At 42.7% G+C, this 22,593-nt stretch overlaps 1 protein-coding gene across 5 annotated transcripts in view; it reads right to left on the minus strand.

The window, feature by feature from the left end:
• Positions 1 to 18,764, minus strand: part of LOC139987005 (netrin receptor UNC5C) — a 44,810-nt gene extending 26,046 nt beyond the window's left edge. For 2 of the 5 annotated variants that reach the window (XM_072002829.1, XM_072002826.1), the window contains exons 1-2: positions 18,252 to 18,764; positions 2,830 to 3,030 (exon numbers count right to left, since the gene is read on the minus strand). In XM_072002829.1, coding sequence (XP_071858930.1) covers positions 2,830 to 2,911 — 82 coding nt within the window. In that variant the 5' untranslated portion in view covers positions 2,912 to 3,030; positions 18,252 to 18,764. Of the gene's footprint in view, positions 1 to 2,829; positions 3,031 to 14,952; positions 14,976 to 18,251 lie in introns of those variants that run through there. The other 3 variants (XM_072002831.1, XM_072002830.1, XM_072002827.1) reach the window with 3 other exon arrangements.
• Positions 18,765 to 22,593: the final 3,829 nt, after the last annotated feature.

Genomic DNA, 22,593 nt, shown 5'->3' on the forward strand with positions numbered 1-22,593 from the left:
CAAATTTCCAACATTCATCACACCAATTTGTACCACAGACGGTATAAATTTTCTACGATTTATGAAAGCTCATTTACTCAATTCTACTGTGTTAGACTAATCATATGACTCATCTAGAACCAAGAAACTTCCCGCCTTATTGTCGACTATTCGAACCATTTAAAATTCTCAAAGTTTGCAGGAGACTGAAAAATTGAAGACGCCACGGAATAGACGCGACACGAAGTTACAAAGTGATTTGCGGTCTTAAACGTGAGAACGACGCGCGGCGTCGACCTGCCCGCGGCCCGTTAATTATTAACGCGGCTAATATTTTCCTCGGCGCGCCGGAACGTCGGCCAGCCGAGTCGTTGGAATTATGACACGATATCACATCGCGATAAATCGTCGGAGCTATTATTCACACGCGGGTTTCTACGCACGTAAGAGCCTCTCTCTTTCTCCCTCTTTCTTTATCGACTGAACAGTTAACAGTTCACCTGGCAACGTAAGAACAGAGAACGATTTTCTTAGGCGCCGTTTCCTCTCCACGGTGTCGCCGACGATGCGCTGGCTTCGCGGGAAAGTCGCACGCGTGCACACACAATCGAAGTCGTTAAATGTCGACGCGTGCAATTTGCATGGCGGTGCCTCTCCCGCGGCTTGGGGAAAAAATGAACGACCGTGCCAGCTGTCGGAAAGCGTAATTACTCCGAGCGTTAGAAAAGTCTGGCTGGTGTTGTTTGCGTCGGTGAAGCGTGGCTGTGGCTTTGCCTATTGATGAGTTTGTGTTGTTGGAAGAGTTTGCCGGTATCCGCGAATGAGTCACTGCGAGCGAGGTGGAAACGGTGAAATTCAATCGTTAAACGATTTTGTAGATTCCACTGGTATGTTCGTTAACGCATTAATAATTGAGTCGCGTGAACTTGATTAAAGTATTGTTTTTAAAAACTTTAAATGTCAGTCAGACTCTGTAGTGTTGAAATCGGAAAATTAGTGGGGGCTAGAATTGATTAGTTTAACGTGTCGAAAAGTTAAAACGATGGGTCTCACAGAAACACAATTGCACATATCTGTACATTTCTATCTCCTCACTCTAATTCCAATTATCCATATATTGTAGTTAAACGGGTCTCTATTTTCTCACACACGATAACCGCTATCTCTTTTCAACCAATTCTATAACACAATAACGTTAAGCAGATACGATGACCTTTCTCATAAACCGCATGTTATTCATAACCCCATTTACAATTCTTTTTATCAGAAATTGTTGAGGCATAACGCGTACTATTGCCAATGTGTTAATTTGAAATACGACATACGAAACACCGACGCAATTTCCTCGAAAGAAGGTTTAAAGAACGCAATAATTCTTCTACTGCATACTCGAAGGAATAAATTTTCGATTTCGTGATTCTCGCTTCGAGATGCGCGCAGTTAAGGCGTATAAATCCGTGAACTTTCTATCGTTATGTGTAACGATTCTTTCATTTTTTTTTTCTGTTTATTTTTTTGCTCGCCGTGTGCCATTCATCATCCCTATGTGCCGCGATGACGAGGCCGGTGGATGTCGGGGACGCTAATTAGTCGGCCACGTGGTCTCGCGAGTGCGCGAAGAAACCCAGAAAGACCAAAAGCCCCCCTCTTCGCGTAAAGTCGCTTTAAAACTAGCTCCAGGGGATCGTAATCCATCATCGAAAACGGCTGGTGTAACGTAACCGGCCGGTTATGCCCACCACTAATCAACGACGCTGACTTGCCGTATAATTAGATCTGCCTGGGCCCCTCTCCGTTCACCCTTTCCCTTTCCCAAGCCAAAGACCGTGCTCGTGACTAGCCCCGTGCACATAGAACACGACCAGGTTCTTTCTCGGCTAGGGAATCGCAAAAAGCATGTCCGTGTTCGGCTTCCTCCCTCGTGAGCGTCGAACCTTGATTACTGACGTACCCTTGGATCAGGATCGGGGAACAATAAAGCTTCGCTGTGGGGATTGGAAATCGAATCTTGAGCGATCGTAGGAAAATGATGGATTATTGGAAGTTTTTTTTTTGGAGGCTTGTTCAAGGAATTTAGGGGATTAACACACATTAGTTGTTGGACACGGTCGTTTTATTCGATTATTATGCTCTTGCATGTTAGCTTTTCTGTTTTCAAGCTATTTTAAAATACAGTGCTTTATCATCGGAGAAAGAAACGAATCAGTGGACGATACGTTGGAACAAATATTATAAACCTAAAATAATGATATTGCCTACGTTGTAACATTTTTATTAAATTAAATGTTGGTACGAAAGGATAAAAAGAAGCGACTGAAAGTAAAAGAAATGGCATGACATACATTGCCGACTACAATTCGACTACGAAGAGCTAAGATCAAGAATGGAAATAAACAATCTCAGAACCTAAACAAACGATATCAATAATACAAATAAACAAATCAGAATCTCTAAAGTAAATTTCTGGAAAATTGAAATATCAAGTGCATTGTATGATTTTAAAGGTCCGAGGAGTTTATGCAGAATTTTACGATGGACATTAGTAACTCTTTATCTCCGAATTAATTGCCCCCGTGAAATGAACAGAAAATAACAAAATGGCGGCTGTTTCTCAGAACAAGTCCGCCCGTTTCCCAGCTTATCGAACGATCTACGGGGCCGTGAGCATTCGTTTCCCGTTTCCGTGGTGAAAGAACTCGTACGAAGTGCACTCGATCACTTCAGTCATCGACTGTCGCAGTCGGGTTCTTGAATCGATAGACAGCGAGATTCTAACTGGAGAGTCTCTGTTCCCTCTCTGACGACTATATTTTGTCGTCATGAGAGACTGTGGGATGGAAGTTTGCTCACCTTCGCCGGATGTGAAGGGGCGCACCAGTCCCGGCAACAGCACGCAGAACAACAGGAACAGGGAACACGATTTCGGCCTCATCGCGTACGTCACCGTCGTTCGTCGGTCATTCGTTCATCTTACGTCGAATTAAATTGAATTAAAGGAAATGGTGGCGATGCACTTTCACCGTGAAACCTCTTGGTGGTTGTGGACTGCACCTGAAATCGAAAAATGAGTAATCCGATTAAAATTAAAAGCTGTAGGATTTTCAAACGTCGAAGATGATAATATAGTTGAAGTTCGCTTACTCGAACTCATTGATGGGCAAATTGTTCATGGATATAACTAGGATTCATTGATTCTTTCCACGAGTTACGATTCTTTGTTCTTACGAAAGAAAACTTTGAATCAGAAGTAGTAAATATATAAGATGCTAAATTATAGGTTGCAGCGTAAAGATTTCTCTTTCTATAATTTTAAAATCATATTGAATTATAGGAAGATATCCATTAAAATTTTATTCCAAGAAATGCAATTCAAATATAAATGACTCTACTATAGTTCTATCTTTATCACAGATTGAAACTGGTAAGTGAACGTATGCGTTGTAATATGGCGTGTCTAAGGTTGAATATGTACGAAGAGTATTCTTTGTAGTTAACAGAGAAACAGCATCGTGATATATCTACTTGACGAGACTAATGCAATTGTTTCCAAGTGAATGAATAAAGCAGCGTGCAGCTATTATCCGTTTCTACGGAATGTTTTAGAAGCGTGCACCGGCGTATACGAGGGAATAGATTAACGTTGCATGAACTAGCCTGGGTATACATCGTAGTTCGTCAGTCATGATTAATTAAGATAAATGAACCAGTAAGTTTTTCAGAGATACATATGTATATACGAAGAATGTATAGAAAGCGACTTCTGGGGTCTCGTGCACGCTCTTCAACTTACATTTACACAAATTCACCGTAAAATCGACTAAAGACTTGTTATTTTGAGTAGCCAGCGGAAACTTGTATGTTTCCAGATAATCAGATATACTTTGAATACGACTTCTTTATATACTGTCAATTGGTACTATACATATATATATATATTTCTTTTCCATATTATTCTTCAATAATGTCGTTCAGAGACTTGAAAATGCAGTGAAAAATCCAGATTAAATTCCACATTAAAAGATATTTCATTTCTAGAGGTAAAAGTGAACTCTTGATCCCTCTCGACTCGAAATCCATCGATATAACGTTCCTCCAACCGCGTCCTCGTATATTCAACCTTATATTTTCAAGTATCTTAAAATACATATCCACTCTTGAAATGTGAAAACAAAAAATAGAAAGAAAATAGAAAAAGGTTTCAGAAAAAAGTTAACAGTTTCTATAGGAACCCCGTTCGACCTATGGTTGCCGCTTGGAAGGGTGCATTTTCATCGAAAATATAAGCCAGCAGCGGCCTTTTTTCAAAAAAAGAAAAAAAATGGAAACTTCTTGGTGGCACGCGATGGAGGGCGGAAGCGACATCGACGCTGGGACGCGGATTGAACGTTTCTCTTGGGTTCGCTTGCTCGTTCCGTTGTTTCCACCGGAAAACGTAAAAGACGGTTAGGAGTGGTGAGAGTGCCACTTAGGTGCCGGCTGGCAACCCTTGCCATTTAAATATTCCACCGGTACCGCGCACTTTCCCGCACGCGAAATTTCCTCGTGGTGCCTTCGTTCGAACCTAGAGAGGCAGAGAAAGAGAGAAAGAGAGAGAGAGAGGTAGACTGGTAATTCCACCCCCTTTCTCGCTCCCTTCGTTTCGTTTCCCTCGAATCAACCTCGCGCCGGTTCTTCGTGGCCAATCCAGTCCGATAACCGGGGATCGTTAATTATTAACGGCGATCCGTCTAGTGGAAATGGATCGCCAGACGCGAAAAATTCGTTTCGTCCTGAGGATAATTGGAAGCTCGAAGAGGGTAGCTCGCTTCTCTGGATTAATAAGATTCTTCGATTACTTGATAAATATAGAAAACAGTTATAGAAAAAATTAATCAACCGTGTAAATATAAGCGGAGGAATTTTATTTTTCAGGTAATCAAGCTTTTCCTCTGTCGCATGATAGAAGAATGAAAAAAGAAAGGAATTCCTAGAGGAAGGCAGAGAATCAAGATTCGATTGCTCCGGTTATACAGGCTCATTCTATGCAAAATATCGGCGTCTGACTAGTATCGAGAGAGGTTCCCGGGTTTAATTAAAGTCCAGATGAAACTTTACGAGCAGCGATAAAGCGCTACACACACGACGAACGTATTTGCTTGGAACAGTTCGGTGTGTACTCGCGGGGAACTAGTTTCGCGAGCTCGTATTTCGTTGGACAAGACTCGAAGGAAATTCATGGGAACAAACGCGCGCTAGAGAAAGAGAGAGAAAAAGAAAGAGAGAGAGAGGGAGAGGGAGAAACAGAAAACGCTGGTAGACTTGTAAGAGCTCCTATCGGCGGATTGAAACGCGACAGGAGGATCGTTTGTCAATGTCGTCCTTCGTGGGTCCTTTGTTAGCCTCGCGAACTCGCGCTTGTAGGCGGCGCAAACTATTTCCTTCGAGATCGAAAGTGGTTTCGTGTGCACGTGCTCTGTCAGCGCTCGAAGTAATTATCTTTGATGAATTTCACCATCCTTTAAGAAATTCCTTGCAGCCTCCGACAGGGTAAAATTAGATCAAAGATCGGTTGAATCGCGGTTTAAGGGAGTGAAATGATAATTCCACGACGACACCGCAGAACCAGTCTCTGACACATCAAAATTCCGTGTCGACGCGTGGTACGATATCTCTCTAATTGAAACGCAAGCGGAGTTAACAGGGACGAGCGTGGATCACGATGATGAAATCACTTCGAATCGATAGTCAGGCCGTTATCCAGTGGAAAGTCGATGAAACCACGCGAGGAACACAGGAGCTACAGGGACGAGACCGCGTGTTAGGGAAGGTAGACACGGGGGGAGGATGGTCTCGAAGATTCATGACGCGGAATAATCCACAGGACGAGTAGAGAGGCCGTGGAACGCGCATTATGCGAGCGTATCGGACGTCCCTACACAGATTTCCCATCGACGAGAATAGAAAGAGAGAGAAAGAGAGAGAGAGATGTCGGGGTCTAATCCTCCAGGACGAGGACTCAATTTATAAACGTGCCCGGTATTACCACTCAAAGGCTTAAAACACTCGACACCGAGCAGACGTCGTGGTGCCGCGCGCGGATGAACACATGGCATTTCACACTGCAATTGCCACGAATGCCTGGCTCTCTCACCCTGGCGCGCGCTAGTCGGGGATAAACGCGAGAAACTCGAGTGCTATTCACCCGCTTCGCTGCTCTACGAAAGGTCTTTTCTTTTCATGAGACCTGTTTTCCAGGGGTCTTCCTCGCCACTTTACAAGCGGCACAATCTGTCCGTCTGTTTCGAAACCGACGCATCGTGCGCGCTTCTCGTGTTGTCCATTTCCTCTTCATCTTCCTCTTCTTTTGCTTTTTCGCTTTCTCTTTCCCCATTGTCCCTTTTCTTCTTCTTCTTCTTGGTTTCTCTCGCTCTGGATCAGCGAGGTTCAGAGAGATGTTATACGCTGAGAGATGAGAGACCGCGACTGAAAAGCGGTTTAAAGCTTCGAAGGGCAACCTGAGTATCGCGTGACAACAGGTAGGGGGGAATCAACGGGGCTGGATTCCCCGGAGTATTCAGCGGCTACCGGTTTGCGAAGCCGCCTCCCTTCGATGTTTCTATTCCACCTCGGCTACGGAACAGAAGCGGGCCCCCGAGGAACGAGAAACGATCCACGCGTGCTTACGCGCTCACCAATATACCGGGGAATCCTTTATGCACGAGGCACGAAGAAATAGCTGGATGTTTTTTCGCGAGAGACTTCCAATCGAGAATTCGTTATTGATTGTTCGCGTCTCGCGAGAGCGCGCGAAATTTCGCTGGTCCTCTGGGGAGGACGGATTCTATTAGGGTTGCTAGCTCGATGGCAGCGAAAGTAGTTGGGAAATGTGGTTTTCTTGTACCGTTGGGGAGAAAAGTGATATATGGGATGTATTGTTGGGTTGGATGTATGTGATACTGAAAATATGTGAAGTTATCGATGTTGTTAGATTTATATAACAGGCTATTTTCATTTTGGTGAAAGAATAATTCATTCTTTCCGAGTAAATTGACACGATCAGAGCAAAATTCTATTATCTTCGTGTTTAAAAATCAATGTTTATCTTTGGTATAGGCAGTTCGGAAGTTTTCCAATTTTCTTAAAAGCTTACAACAGCCAAAAACTGGCTCGGATATGGAATACCCTACCTATAGAATTAATTATCTTCTGGCATAAAATCATTGACGTTGGAACAAGTCATACGTATAAATAAAATGTTTAATAAATGTTAATGTTTAAAATGTTTAATGATAGAATATGACAGTGCTTATAGCTTTCATCCAGCAAACGTGAAATCAATATCTATACATATTTGCTCCGGCGAACTTTCCTATTCTTCTACAAAGAAGGATCTTCTACAAATCAATGTCGATGCTTTCTGATATTTCGACGATACTTCCATTGTATTCCGTTATTCGTCAGCATCGTAGCTGTATGTTTGCGTGTCAGGGTCGACACGGATCGATAGACGCTCTTGAAAGAAGCTACAACCCCCTCGAAGATCGCAGGGGTTTCGTGAAACAGCAGGCAATTACGACATTGTCTCTCCTCCTGCTTCTCTCTTTCTTTCGACTTATCGTGAAAACCGTGCATCGTGTTATTTAGAAACTTCCCGGCCGATCTCGTCTTCTCTCCGCCGTGTAATCTCGAAGCGTTCTATAGCTCGCCGTAACATTTCTAATACCCAGGGATATTACGCATTTTATCTTACAGCGTTGTAAATTGCGACGCACGCATGCGCCTCTGGTTGTAATAAATTTGCATGCATTTACGTAACGTGTCACGAATTTTGCGTTTCGCAGCTACGAACTTGATCGTGTTCTCCAGGCTTTCCCCCGCAAGGGATTGAGTATACACTGGGTGGTTGGAGAAATTAGCCTGCGATATATCTATATTGTATGGAGTATTCCGTGAATGAAGACGGAGAAACCCAAAAGATTGAGTCGAATGGCTTAATCAAAGGTGGCTTCTTGTAATCTGCGTTCCTTTCTGGCAAAGAACACCGTTACATTGATCATGAAATGATATTAATTTTTTCTTTATGTAGTTCAAGAAGCTAGATTACACAAAAATATTTTTAAAATATCCGCCTAAACTAATTAGCCACATTTATTTTTCTGAAGAGTTCCATCCATTAAATGACATTTTGATTTAGATACATATGTATATTGTGAGATACGATATACAGATAGTTGTACCTTTTCCAAAACAAGTGTTTGTCAAGCAAAATGATTTACGAGGAATTTAAAAAAAATGACAACAATAAAATAGTAAGTATAAAAAATGATAATTTATGGAGGATTCTTTTTGAAGAATAAAGAAGAGTATGTATTAAGATGATAAAGTTCCTGCTACAGACTAAACGTACACAAAGATCGATCTACCGTACTTTTCATCCTGGTATCTTCCCGGCGAATCTCAAAGCGCCATAAAAAAGACATTTCTCACTAAATCATCCCTTGACCAATTTTCTTGCCCACGTGTATCCATCTCTAGATCATTCTGCGCTCACAACACGCGATCCTGGGGAGTCGTAAATTTCACACGGAACAGCTTCTTTCCTGTGTAAACATGCAAGCGCATTTCCACTATTATCTCTCATTGTGGTGTTTGGAACTAATCCGTAATAGTCGTTGAAGAAAAGGAAATTATTCGGTACACGACTCGGATGTGTTGCAAATCTGAGTTTATTCCCATTCTATCTACATACAATTGATTACTTAATTATTTAATCCCCACAGACAAATGACGGGGTCATTCAAAAGCTACCAAAACCAAATTCGTTTCATTCAATTTTTATTTTTATTTCAGAAAAGTTTTGGAAGCCTGCAACAGGAAAAAATGTATTATTACATAATAATAAATAGAACTAATTTATCCACGAAGATTGAAATCCAATAAAAATTAATTGTGCAACAAATAAATTGTTCATTTTTCTCAAAATATTCCGCAACTTATTACATTCGATTATACATATACATATACATTATACTTATACATTCTTCGACAAATTAATTTGCTGCTATTGAATCGATAAAATTATGACATCTTCCCGATTCAACTATAGCATCAGTGAATCTTGTTCTACGTAGAGGTAGCACAGTGTGCGTAACACGAACGTACCACGAGTCGATTGGAGTCACTGCGTTTAAGGGCCCGTTTTGTGTACAGGATTTCAAGAGGCCTCTTCTCGAGAGGCACACGTGTGACGCCAGGTATGCGCATCGTGCCTCCGCCCCTGGCTATCCTTTTTTCCTCGGTTCCCTTTCTTTTTATTCTCCACCCTCTCTTCGACAAACGTCTCTCTTTCCCGCCCCTCTTCGCCCTGTTCCGTGGCCAAAACGTAATCCGAGAAGATTACGAAGCGAAATAAACATGTCAACCCCCCTGCAGAGGAAGGGATGTGGGTTTGCGGAGCATCTTTATACAGCGCGCCTAGAATATTTCCTCTCTATGCTCCTCGATCTCGTTCACTTCTGCTCATCTTCCACGTAGATAGTCTTCGAATGAAGATCCTTGGAGATATAGTTCTTCTGACTAGCTGTGGGTCCGTTAGTTAAAGACTCGTTTAGACTTACAGACAGTTGTTCATATATACTTGTCCGGGGACAGTTACAGACACTATTTCTTCTGTTTCATTTCAGTGAAGCACCGATGATTATTCAATAGTCGGACAAGTACCTATAAGTACATTATTTTCTAAAAATATCATTCTCCAAAAGTAGGTAATATTTGTAATTTATATTCAAAGGACTTTATTATAAATGTCCTAAGCTTCGTGAATTCGTACAAATTTGTCTACTAAAGTTTAATTGTATTAAAGTTTCCCAAACTAAGTTTCATGCATAGAAGAAGTTTAATACATCACACAGATTTCTCAAACTTCTCAAAAATTTGATCTCAAGATTTTTTCATTTATACCAATTTTCCTCTTCTTTATACGAACTACCTTTAGATTTCTACTGTATGCCACATTATCTATAGACTTTCTGCGTACTGTCTACGTGTCTGCGAACAATTGTCCGTAAGTGTAGACGATCCTCAAGCCAGATGCGTGCCTACACGCGGTAAATTTGCACGCGTAACCACAATACGACCGCGTGTCCTATCTTCCTAAGATCTGAACCGATCTCGAAGATACAAGCTTTCATACGACCAAGGTTATGTCCTCTTTTGTCATTCCTCCTTCGTGTCTTTGAAAGGTACAGGAAGTTTTTGTGGTATACAGGGTGGCTAACGGAGGATGACGACGAAACCTCGACGCAATGTGTACAAATTTGCGGCTACCTACGAGAACGAGGATTCAATTCGTTGGGACGTGGCCTGCGCGGTCGATTTATGGGTATTCAGTGCTTCGTGGCCACCGCTGCGAGCTTGTAACGTCGTCCATTACGATCCTTGATCTATCCATTTTCCGTAGCGTCGAAAGGAAGCCTGGAACCCTCGTACGAGTGTTTGTTCCTTTCCTACGGTGACACGGCGGTGAAAGGAACGAGGTTGAAACAGCCACGTCAAAGTGGCACGAAGAGGGTTTAACCCGTGACTTTGAGCCTTTTAAAATTGTCAAGGGAAAACGACGAAATTTCACGGGAGCTCGAGAAAACCCGGCTTCAACCGTGACTTCTCTGGTGAAATTGTAACACGAAAGATGACTTGTAGGATTTCCGTGAAAAATCAAGAGAATCTTTTTGTTCGCGGAAAACCTGTACTTTCCTATGATTTTGTATACAATAGTGCTCGGTTAAATTCCACCAAATTGGTGGTTTATGTTGTAATTCTCGTGAAACAGGTAGCGATTTTATTGATGAAATCCAATTTTACCGCAAGGAGAAAGATTTGATGAGATTTGACGAGAATAAACGATAATACTCTCATCGCATCTGTTCATTGCCTTTTGCAATTGGTATTACGAGCTCAGAACACTAAATAGCAAAGGACCAAATCTGAATCATCTGAATTTAAGTATTGCTGAAATCCAAAAAAAAAAATCGATATCGTCGGTAATACAAGCTATTAAGTAGACCATTCTAGTTTCTCTATTTTCAAAGTCTAAATTCGATGCACACCTTGGTAACTTCTTTGATCGCTTCGTTAAAGCGGCGCCGCTGCGTTGCGCGAATAAGAGCGACTGGATGCCGCGTGTCGCTGAAAATACATCGAGTGAGCCACGTGTGCGTTAGTCAACGACGCCATCGAGTTGAGCGTCCAGAGGATCAAACGTTCGTCTTCTATGCCATGATTCGAGTCGCGGAATTATTTGACGTTTTTCCATGAATACACGAAACACAATATACAGTGCCAGACTAGGGAAAATTCAGGATGCAGACTGGCTTTTTTCCTTCGAGCACGTTTTCCCCGACTAGTCGTATCTGTCGCGCGATCTTGACGTGGTGGACCTAGCGCCAGAAGAAACTCGTTTCCACGATACGCTTTCCCTCTAATCTCGCGTGTCGATCGTTCGCCGCCATGCATACCAAGCGTACACACGGCACGTATACACACATGTACTTTTGGGACGTTTCGTGATGAATGTCTCGCAGCGTTTGTCTCTTTTTCTATCTCTTGTTCGCCTCGTTCTACTATCCTGCCTGACACCCGCCCAATTTGCTTTCCTTTATCTTGTTTCGCTAGATTTCGACATCGATAGACTCGTTTGTTTGTTCAGAGGTTTGTTTAAGCATCGTTTAAATTGAATATTTTGAAGTTTCGTAATATACGAACAACGTTATATTAACAAGAAAAAAAAAGTTTCTATCTCAAAGTTTATTTCTATATGAAATTTCTATCTTACAGTAACCGACATCAAAGAATTGATGTACACAAACCAAGACATAGAATGTCTCATAAACGATGCATCTGTAATTACGAATCAAAAATTTACACTGCATCTATCGTTATACCATAAAAATAAAATCATAATCGAAGCGACGAAAAAACCCAAGAGAATACGATTTAACAAATCCACCCTCCGTTCTTACCTCTCTCCCATTCACCAAACCATCCCTCCCCATAATCGTGTCTTCCCATATCTCTTTATCGACGCGTTAGCTTTTCCAGGCGTCGGGTTTCCGCATTATTAGCCACAAATTCGACCCTCGCGGCCTCCCTTATCTAACCTTGTATCTCCTTATCCTGCGAATCTCTGTTCGATTCGATTTGTATCCATTATGTTCGACGTCCCTCAGACCTCAGGAAGTCTCTATAACCTAACAAGAAAATTCCCGGGGTCCTTCATCTTCATCGGTCGTTCGTAACCCACCAACCCAGAATCACTGTAGAAATTCGTCGAAGCGTGAACATGGTGTTTGCCGCGCACGCACGCGTGCACGCCGAGGTTTCGAACAGGAGGCAGGTAGAAAAGAAGGACGAAGCCCGTGAGAACGCAGATGGAGGGGCAACGCGTGCCAGGTGGGCTCCGGTTCAGCCTCCTGCAAGGCGCAACGTTGTTTCCTGCGAGCCGATCGAGACCGTGATACCGAAAATCGATCCGTCGACCGAGATAACAGGCCGCATCGGCGAGTTTTTAATGGCCTCGCGACGGAAAACGGGCTAGGGGAACGAAACGCGCCTTCGACCGGCTTTACGCACTCCCATCACGTGCCTCTCGTTTCCTGCCTCCTGTCCATAGTAACCACCGATGTTTTTCTTCGACGTTTCTTGCCTTGGGAGGATTCTTTCGGTTTCAGTTTGTTAAAGTACCAGAGGAATAATGATTATTAATGACAGGTATCGCGTTATATCGCGAGAAAGCTGCGAGTTTATCGATGGATCTTTGGGATCTAGAGGATTCTTATGTGTCTACTAAAAACGTAGAAGCATAGAGTTATCGAGAATATGCATGATAATGTATAAGTATAAAATGTTTAAAATAAGGCGGTCATTATAATATTCGATAGATGAAACAAGTCTCTGTTTAGATTCCATATGTTTAATTGGACTATAAAAGTATGATTGTGCAGAAATATCTGTAATATACTCATCAGCGTGAGACGTCTGATTCGATTGCATATGGTATTCGCATAGAGAGATATTCTATCAGTGTGCAAAACGCTTGTAGATATAATGATACATCGAAGAAGCGTATTTTTAAATGATGCTCAACTGACGCATTCGCATCAGGTTCAGCTGTCTGACACTTGTAGGAAATAGCTCCTTTAAGAAGGGAATGGAGATTAAGGCGAAGATTCAATCGCGATTTAGAGATACAAAAGACATTGTTAAGAGATTTATACGCTATCAATACTATTGTTAATGTGGACAAGTACAGAAAATTTAGATACACATTATCATCAATGTTATCGATTATGTGCGCACTCCGTTGCGGTACAAGTTTCCCGCGAGTCGAATACGGTATATGCATATAATTTACAGCGGAGTTGCGTCGACTTACCTCGACGATTCTCGATTACCCGCGGGTAATCATGGAAATCTCTACCGATATCCATGCAAAAACGGCACCGTTCGATAATTACGGGATACTCACGAAGCTCGTGCGCAGATCGAACACGCGAGCTCATAACATGGATGCAAAAAACGTTCGTTGAAGATTAACGATCCTTAGCACGAAAAAGCGGCGCGAGAATCGGGACTATCGACTCTAGATTATTCGCCGACAATCTACGATCTTTCACTTGCGTCTAGGCTCTGTGGCTTATCGCGTTACGACTTACTCAACCCTTTTCTTATCGAGCCGACGTCAAACGGAATTTTCAATATCAAAGAAACTTTCCGTATGAAAACGTCAATTGGCGATTGGATAACGCGGAACGTTCGAGCGCCACATGAACTCATTCCGCCAGATAATAAACGTCCTGCGAGAGGGGAGAGAAAAATTGAAAAAACCTCGATTACCCGGAGCATGAGATTACGCGGAGCATGAGATTACGCTGACTAAACGCCACGAATCGGTAGGAATGGGACCTGTTATTTGACTTTGACAGACATTATTAACGACCAACCGTTCTGCGCGAAGCTCCTGCCCGCGTAATGATCTCCGGCGAAGCGTGGCTGGATAAAGAAAGACTCTGCTGAAACTCTCTCTTCCTTCTCTTTTTCAGCCTGTCCGACCGGAAAATAAAGAAAGTCGAGCGGGGACCCGCGAGCGGTGCCAATGGATCCTCTTATTTCTGCTGCGTCGTCTCGTTCCCGTGAACGCGACACGCGCCCCTTTGAATGTTCCCGTCAACGCTTTTCAGTTTTCTCGTGCTGTTCGCTTTCGTCTCGCCGCTTCCGCCGACTTCTTTCATCGTCGACGAGTCGCGTCGATGGAATTCGCGAGTCGAGCGCGCGATATCGCCGCGATTTCGAGCTGTTTTGCTCGTTGCGAGAGCAGTTTCACGTCGCAGGAGAATTTTAGAGAGTTAAAGAGCGGCGGGAGGTGAAGTTACTCGCGTGGGCGGCGGCCATTTTCGAGCATTAGGCTCAGACCTGCTTGTGAGAACCGTTACTTGATGGTTCAATTTGGAAAAAAGTAAAACGTAGTCTTTTTCTATTTGACGTGTTTTATATTTGGGTTATAGTTCAGGAAGTGTTGGAGGGTTGAAGGTGGAGGTGTTTGTACGGTCGATACGACGCGAGATAAGAATTGAGGGAAATATCGAAAAAGATCCATTTTCCGTTTGTTTGTTGATAAGTAGAATCTAGAAGTCTAGGAATCGGGGATTTCAAGGGAATGTAGAAAAAAGTTTTCCCGCAGGTATTATTGATAACCAAGAACTGTAAGAAAACGTAGAAGTTGTTAGAAATTTAACTCTGCTGTTCTCCTCGCTTTCTCTTCGTATTTGTATCTCATTAGATACCTTTCTTTTTTGGAAGACGTTGTTCATAAAATATGTAAAATGTAAAAAACCCTGTAACTAAAATCAAATATTCTAAACCTATATTTTAATATGATCCCAAGAAATATGGTTTTAATATGGTCCCAAAGAAAGCTTTAGTTGATCGTAACATTCTTACAAAATCCCATTGACAAAGACGGCAACCACTCGATCCACTGACACAGAACACACGAACGTTCCATTACCAACGAACATTCATTCAATGCAGAATCTTGTTAAAGAAATGCCTCCCAGAAAGCGAACTTTTTCCGTGCAAAACAAGTCAGGGACTCGGGGGAATCATTTCCGCGGACATCGTTCTCGTGAAAAGAGACAAAGGCGTAATTATTGCAGCGGTATCGCGGCGACGATTAATGCCCGCTATCAATGGCGGCCCGACGAGAGAGATACGCGGCTTATTAATTAATTGCATTCACAGTGCACGCATGAGCGAACGATGGGAGAGAGGGAGACAGAGTGTGCAAAATCGAAGGCCGATTATTGTAGTCGCGTCTCTCGCGATAGATCCTCGTTAGCGGCGTCTATGATCGGGCGTCAGTTCGATCGGAAGGTTAACAGGCCGTCGCAAACAACGCCGTCGAACGTTCCGCAATTTCAAGCGTTTATCGATCCGAGGTCGTGGAAATCGCAGCAATTCCGTCGTCCCTCTACTCCCAACGAGGAACTCGACTAGACAAAATACGAAAGGGATCGCACGCGGTTGACAGTCGTGCCACTATTCACGAATAGATAGAACAGGTCGATTTGCCTGTGACCGTGAATTATCGATCATTCTTCGTCTACGACCGCGAAATGGGCAATAGCAGCAGATTCTTGGGCTTTCGTGATATTCTGTTGGAGATTCTCGCTGTTTATGGGTGCTGCGCATGGAGGATAGTTTATGGAGGTGGTGGGAAGCAGTTGGGTGGAAAAGATAAACATGTTAGGGATGATGGAATGCATTTGGTCACTACACAACTTTGCGTGTTTAATCTTTTAGGGTAGGCGAGAGCCGGAATTTTTATCTTGCTATTACAATTTTGTGAAGTTTAAAATGGTACGTTATATTCTAGAATTTGTATAACATGTCATTTAACAGATAAGATCATTCTCTAATTAAAGAGTACGTCTATGGTACTAGCAAAATTACAAACGTGTATAGTTAAAGGTTAATCGTTCAAGGATAAAATTTCTACTAAAAGTACTATGTACATTTCTATGAAAAGCTCTACTAAAAAGGTTTCTACAATTTTCTACTAAAAGTTGCATTTTTTAAAAAAATTTCTACTGATAATTGGAAGGTTTAATCCAAAAATTGAAGTCGTTTAATCTAAATGGACAAATAAACGAACCAAAATTTTTATCAATTAAAAAATGTATATCACAGAGGATTACAGAAATAACCTTGTTTCGAGCTGCACTTTTATTCATCCGCATTCATTATTTTCTTTTCTGCACGTGAATGAATGGCTCCAATATTATATGTTTTATTTACGAAGATAATTCCATGAATTAACCTCTGTCTCTCAACGGTGATCAATGAACTCGAACACCCTCGCGTTTTAACCAAACACATTCTCAACCTTACCCTATCTACAAGTCGAAAAGCCTGAACACGACCGTTTTAAGGAGGAAAGCTAAGAAACTGCTGAGACCCTCTGCATATTTCGTGTATTTACGAGGAAACTCGTTTCCCTCTTTGCACGCGTTTCGCGTAAATCCGTGAAAACATACTGCTCCCGGTTTCTATAGCGAACGACGCCGATTCGGGCCACGTAATTCTGGTAAGTGGAGCCGAATGTTTGTGAATCTTGGTTCGATGCCGCATATGGACAGCCACTTTACGATTATGCTATCCGCCGGAGGTCGAGAGTCGTTCGTTCGCGACCACCGGCGAGTACCCGCTTCCTTTCGGGTATTTTTCCAAACCGAAGCATCCTCCGTACACGCTTGTTCCCCGGGGAGCTGGCAGCTTTATTCGACATGCGTATTTCGTAAACTTAGCGGTTCCCCATTTCATAGAATTTATGGAGTCCGCCGGTCGAACGTTAAGATTCAGACGTTATGTGTCTGGGATCGCGTGCTGCGATGACAGAAACTGCTTACGCACGGCGTTTTTAGCGAAACTTTAAAGGTTGTTGGTTCATTTTGGATCGTTCGGTAGATTTACGATTGAGTAATTGTATGGTGGTGAAAATGCGAATTTTGGAGATTGTTTTTAGGTTTTGACGTTTATATCAGCCGTAAGCGTCAAAGAACGGTTTCCTGAAATGCAATTGTCTTGAAACGTATGAAATCTTAAATCGAATGATAATTTGTTAATTATTTGATCAATAGTTGGGTGAAAAATTTGCCATGCGATAGAAATAGAGTAAAATTCCGTTTATCGGACTACGATGTAGCACAAAATATTAGTTTCAATCGCGAATACATCTAATTAAGCAAAATAATTGTATTACATAAATCTTTATAATACAGTGATTCAATAAATAAAGTAGCAACTAATCGAAGAAACTAGAATAAATAGGAAAAACACGATCGTTTGTAATTAAAAAATGAATTTTTGTCGATTGACGAATCCTTATCTGACTCGAAATTCCCGTTATATGAACGAAAAAATCATAGTCAGTGGAAAGTATCAATGAGGAAATCAATGAATCCTACTACATAAACTATTCATCCATTCAATAACTACAAAAATGATTTCTATTCTAACAAATACTCAAAACCACTGCAACAAGTCTCCATTTGTTTCCAACACGATTTGGAATCTACACTTGTCAAGCCATACGCCGCCTTCGATTCGAGCAATTTTTCCAATCACGAGTTCGCGGACGATAAAACTTGCTGCAAGCAACAAGTAAATCGTTCGTGTGGCCCGAGCACTTTCGCGGAATTTTTCCAATTCCGAATACCGAGAACGCTCAACTCGGATAAACAGGCACATGGGAATCGTTTTATTCGCGGGCCACGGTGACTTAATTTGAATAGCAATAACCAGAGACTGCTGCGAGGCAAGCGAAGCGTAAGAGCAGGGAAAACACAGTTTCACTGGATGCCGCGGCTTTTTAAATAGTTTTTCCAGGGGACCTTTAAGCCGTGGCCCAGCGGGAGTTCGCCTTGCCAGATAAGCGACCGCCTCCTAATTTCGTAGGAGCTTTTCGAGACGCTCGCTCGACCGTGACTACATTTCAATATATTAAAAGAAATACCCGTTTAGAAAAAGAGAAAAAGAAAAAAGAAACCAGAAATATATAAAAGTTCTTGTCGATCAAATAGAAAATATCGAAAGAAGCGGAAGGGTACTCGAACCGGCAAGTCGCTCGTTAAAATTCTTCGACGACCTCCTCGAGGATACTCGTCCAATTTCCACGTACCTCGTTCAATTTTAATTAAACCCCACCTAGATACGTTCTACGTAATCTAAAAGAAACTCACTTGTAACTGTTGGAATCCCAGAATTAACAGCTTTCTCTAAGGAAATCCACCTTGCACCCCAACGAGCAACACACGGTTCAATGTTTCCGAAAACCACTCTTTCTCGTTTATCCACACTCGAGAAGCCCACTGCACTGACACTGGTTCAGGTTCACCTGAAGCTGACCCGGCGTTTACGTAAAACTCGGTCCTTCACCCTTCTCACGATTCAATCTCTTTTACACTATTTCGATTTTTTTTTTTTTTTTTTTTACCCTTGATTCGATTCTTTTTACAATTCGAGAAACTATCTGCCGCCGTCACTTTCGACGAACGTGTTTTCAAACGTGTTATTCGATTGGAATGGATCGCGAGTCGCGTAGTTTTGCTGATCCGCGGACATCTCACGGGACAGTGGTGCACGCCACCGGTCGCGTTGCCACCCTTAACGAGCGAACAAACACCGAGAGCCCCAACGCGCGCGGCTCATGTCGGCCAACTGACTCCGAGCGCAGAAACCTCGGGGCCCTTCGGCTCTTGAGCGCCGCTGCTGCTCGGTCGCCGTGTGGTGGTGGAGACGCCGTCGACCCTGGTGGTGGTGGAGACGTGTCTGGTGGTGGTGGCAGTAGCGGCGGAGACGAGCTGAACTCGCTGTGTTCGAGCTGCCACGCTGGTGGGAGCACGGATGCTGGAGCTCTCGATGGTTAGCTCGTGAACACCGCTTCAGAGTGCCGCGCGAGCTGTCGAGAGAAACGCATCGACGCCGCTGCTACGAGTAACTTTGTTGTCTCGTATGAGGTTTATGGAAACATTGGAAGGGACGAAGAGGTTTTTGGAAGGTTTTTGGGAAGGGTATTTGAGAAGAGAAGGACTTGCCTGGGAAGTCTGTGGTTTACGATTTTTGGGCGGAGTCGTTATGGTGGGGTTAATGTGTTGAATGGATCGATGTATCGATATATCGGATGATCGTTGTACCGTGGCTTCGAAAGATATTCGTATATGTAATCGTATTTGTTGTAACATTTATATATATATATATATACTAATGAAACCAGTATTAAAACATGCTGATTCGATAGAATCGTTTTATGGTTACAAAATTGCTAGTACGTATCTTGATCAATTTTAAGATTGTTTAAAGTATTTTTAATACACACGAAGTTGGAAAAATAGAACACTTATGTAATGAAATGAAGAAATGAATAAAAAGTGAAATCGATTAGTTTGGCTTCGGAGAGTCTCGTATAACGGCAGGATAAAAACACGGTTAGATTCTTGTATTAAAAAGAACATACATACGAAGCCATTGATTTTTATGATACAACTCTGATTCTTCTCATCAGTATACGCAAAGCTACCAAAACGTCTGCGCCAAATTGCATTACATTTACATAATCCCAATCCCACGTTACGCGAACCTTAATGCAAACCGATAAAGAAAGAAAGAAAGCAAAACTAACGGAAAAAATGCCCAACAAACAGCCTGCGGAGTTTCATCGGATCCCATTAAAAGGCAACCCTTAAAAGGTGAACACTCGGCGTTCGTTTCCTGTTGGACGTCGTGGGGTCACCGGTTCACAGTCAACGTGGAACCTTAATAAAAAAGGGTTCAGGAAATCAGAGACGTTCTTCCTGCTTCTTACCATCGCCGCGTTTTTTCAACCGGTGCATAAATTTGTTTTTTCCCCCGAATAAATACGCCGGCCATTTATTTACGATCTTGCTGTTTTACGTGACCCGCAAACTCCGACCACCCCGCCCTCCCCGCTGCCGCAGGTCGTGGCCTATCCTCTTCGATCTCCGGTCTTTTCTCGTTCCCTCTGTTGGACACCGAACTGGCCAGGACTTGTCGCAACGCTAACATTCGCCCGGATAAATAAATATTGACCGTCGGGGCAGGCACCGCAAACAAATCCATTAATAACAGGAATTTAACCCCGTTGCGGAGGTGAACTGGCGCTCGCGTATTTAACCGCGGCTCGTGGTTCCCGAATCGCGTGTCCTGTTGCCGGCGAAATCGGCATTGTCAGTGTCAATTTATATCTGCGGGTAGATCTACTGTTACGCTAGAATAATTTAATAACGTTCCGGCAGGGGTGAGTTCTCTGTCTTTATCAGCTAACCCGGGCGCATCATTCCTACGCACGACAGAGACGTTCCTGTCGCGCTTGCTCTTTGTCCAGCTTTGTCACGTTTGAACCTAAAACCAACTGGAGGGAGCATAGTGGGCGATTGATCGTCCGATAGGGGTGAGAAAGAGAGAAGACGAGGGAGAAGAGAACAATGAACGGCGACGCGCAATTAGCAAGACTGTAATCAAATATAGCTTGATTGTTAATATCGACGGACATGGTTCCGAGACAGAGCTTCCTGTCTCGTTAGTATCGTGGCAAACACACGCTGTAACCTTTCCTTCCCTCTCGTGAGCAACGATGGGAATCGGGGAGGGGGTTGATTGATTGGCTGATGGAGGCGCGAGAGGTTAACTTTACATATGGCTTTTTTTGGCCTCGTTTTAACCCTTTCATAGGGTGTTTGCATAGGGAACGATTTATAGAATATGCACCTTTTTATTATGCAAATTTGATTTGTTATAAATCATCAATTTTATATCATACGAAGAGCAGTATATCAAATCTATGGATTTAAGCTACACGTCTGACTAAATGAAAATATATAGTTCCATTTAAGAAAGCGAAGATCGACAACTTTACTCTCAAAACGTGTACCTCCATTACAAAATCTCCTTTTTCAAACAGAAAAAGCTTTGTTTCCATTTTATATTGTTTACATATTTCTCCATACAAAAGATACTCTAGACAAATTCCATAGAAACTAAATTGAAAAGTAAATACCACGTACAAAATACATCATTTACATTGGCAAATAATTAATGACCATAGTATGAAGTTCAAAGAACGTATCATACTTAATATCTCGTCAAAGAACTTTTCACAATACAAAGGATTTCAACGTCGCACGTTTTCCCCGTCAAACAAACAACAAAAAGACCAAGAAAGAACTTCAAATAATCTATCGTATTCCTAAACAGGTAAACCGGATATATTACCGAACCGCGTGTCTAGCCTCTAGACGCATTCAACAATGGCGTATCACACGCGACAGCGCACAAATTGATCAGCGTATAAATACAAACGTAGCAGCGATCTCGTACCCAAGACGACGGCACGTCTCCCTATCACATATCTATTAGCCGCGACTGCTCGACGTGGCGCAGACAATGGAGAAGAGGAACCGGCTCGACGAAAATTCTACCCTTCCTGCCTCTCCTCGACCTCGACCCCTTCCATCCTGGAAACTCGTCCCGTGGAAGATGATCGTCTCGTAATCCTATATAAACACGGTTATTTTTATCCCATTATAGGGCGGTTCCGTAACGGCCTGTAGAACACGGGGCCTGCATAATGCCACGCTGTGCGTGTACACGGCCGCTTCTAAGGGCCGCCGACGAGCAGGGATGACCGCAGGATCCCGAGGGGTGCACCGGTGCCACACCCCCTTCTCTGCTCGCAACAGAGCACCCAGCAGGGGGGCATCCAGTGCATGATACAGCCCTTCGAGGTCTTGTCCTGAGGCCTGCACCGGTTGCATTCCTCGGGGGACCGCATTTTCCTTCGTTCACTGGTGAAAGGAACGAGTTAGGACTACGTGGTCCAGCTAGCAGGTCGAACTTTGATCGACTTTATTTTAGGGATTTTATGTATATTATACACAAGGTGTCTGAGAGAGTTGATGTTAAATTTCAGAAGCATGTAGTAAGCATTAAAGCATACAAAAAGGCCGTAATAAACGCGTGTCCAACCATCAGATTGAGATATAAGATACACCCGTGAAAAAGATATAAGATGTATTCTCCAAAAGGCTGGTACCAATTTTCTGAAACGCCCTATGTACATGTACGTATGTAGAGGTCTTTTCGTAGTGAAATTGCCTGAGAGTATAACTAGTAGTGATGGGATATATTTTGTTGTGGAAGGTTATTTATGTATGGAGAAAATGTAGTGTAAAGAAAATATGATATGGTGTATCGTTCCAGGGATATTTATTGGTTAGAGGTTGTTTCCGCTTGGATGAGAATTTTCTTTATTCAATGATACTTTGGATAAGGAGTTGCTCCGAATTTATCAGCGTTATTGAGGTTGGGGAGTGACGCGGTCCTTTATTAACAGTTTCACTTCGTGATATTGCTATACAACTTTATACAATACAAGATATTCTTGAAATATTTTCGAGGAAAAATGGATTCTTTGCTGTCATGTGCTAGTACCAATATTTTAGTGCATTTAACAACGTATTCGTTCTGGTTCGCATGGAGAATACCGAACGCAGCCGGCGCTCTATT

Source organism: Bombus fervidus, chromosome 4 (genome assembly GCF_041682495.2).
Source record: "Bombus fervidus isolate BK054 chromosome 4, iyBomFerv1, whole genome shotgun sequence".
Classification (NCBI taxonomy): Eukaryota; Metazoa; Arthropoda; class Insecta; order Hymenoptera; family Apidae; genus Bombus; species Bombus fervidus.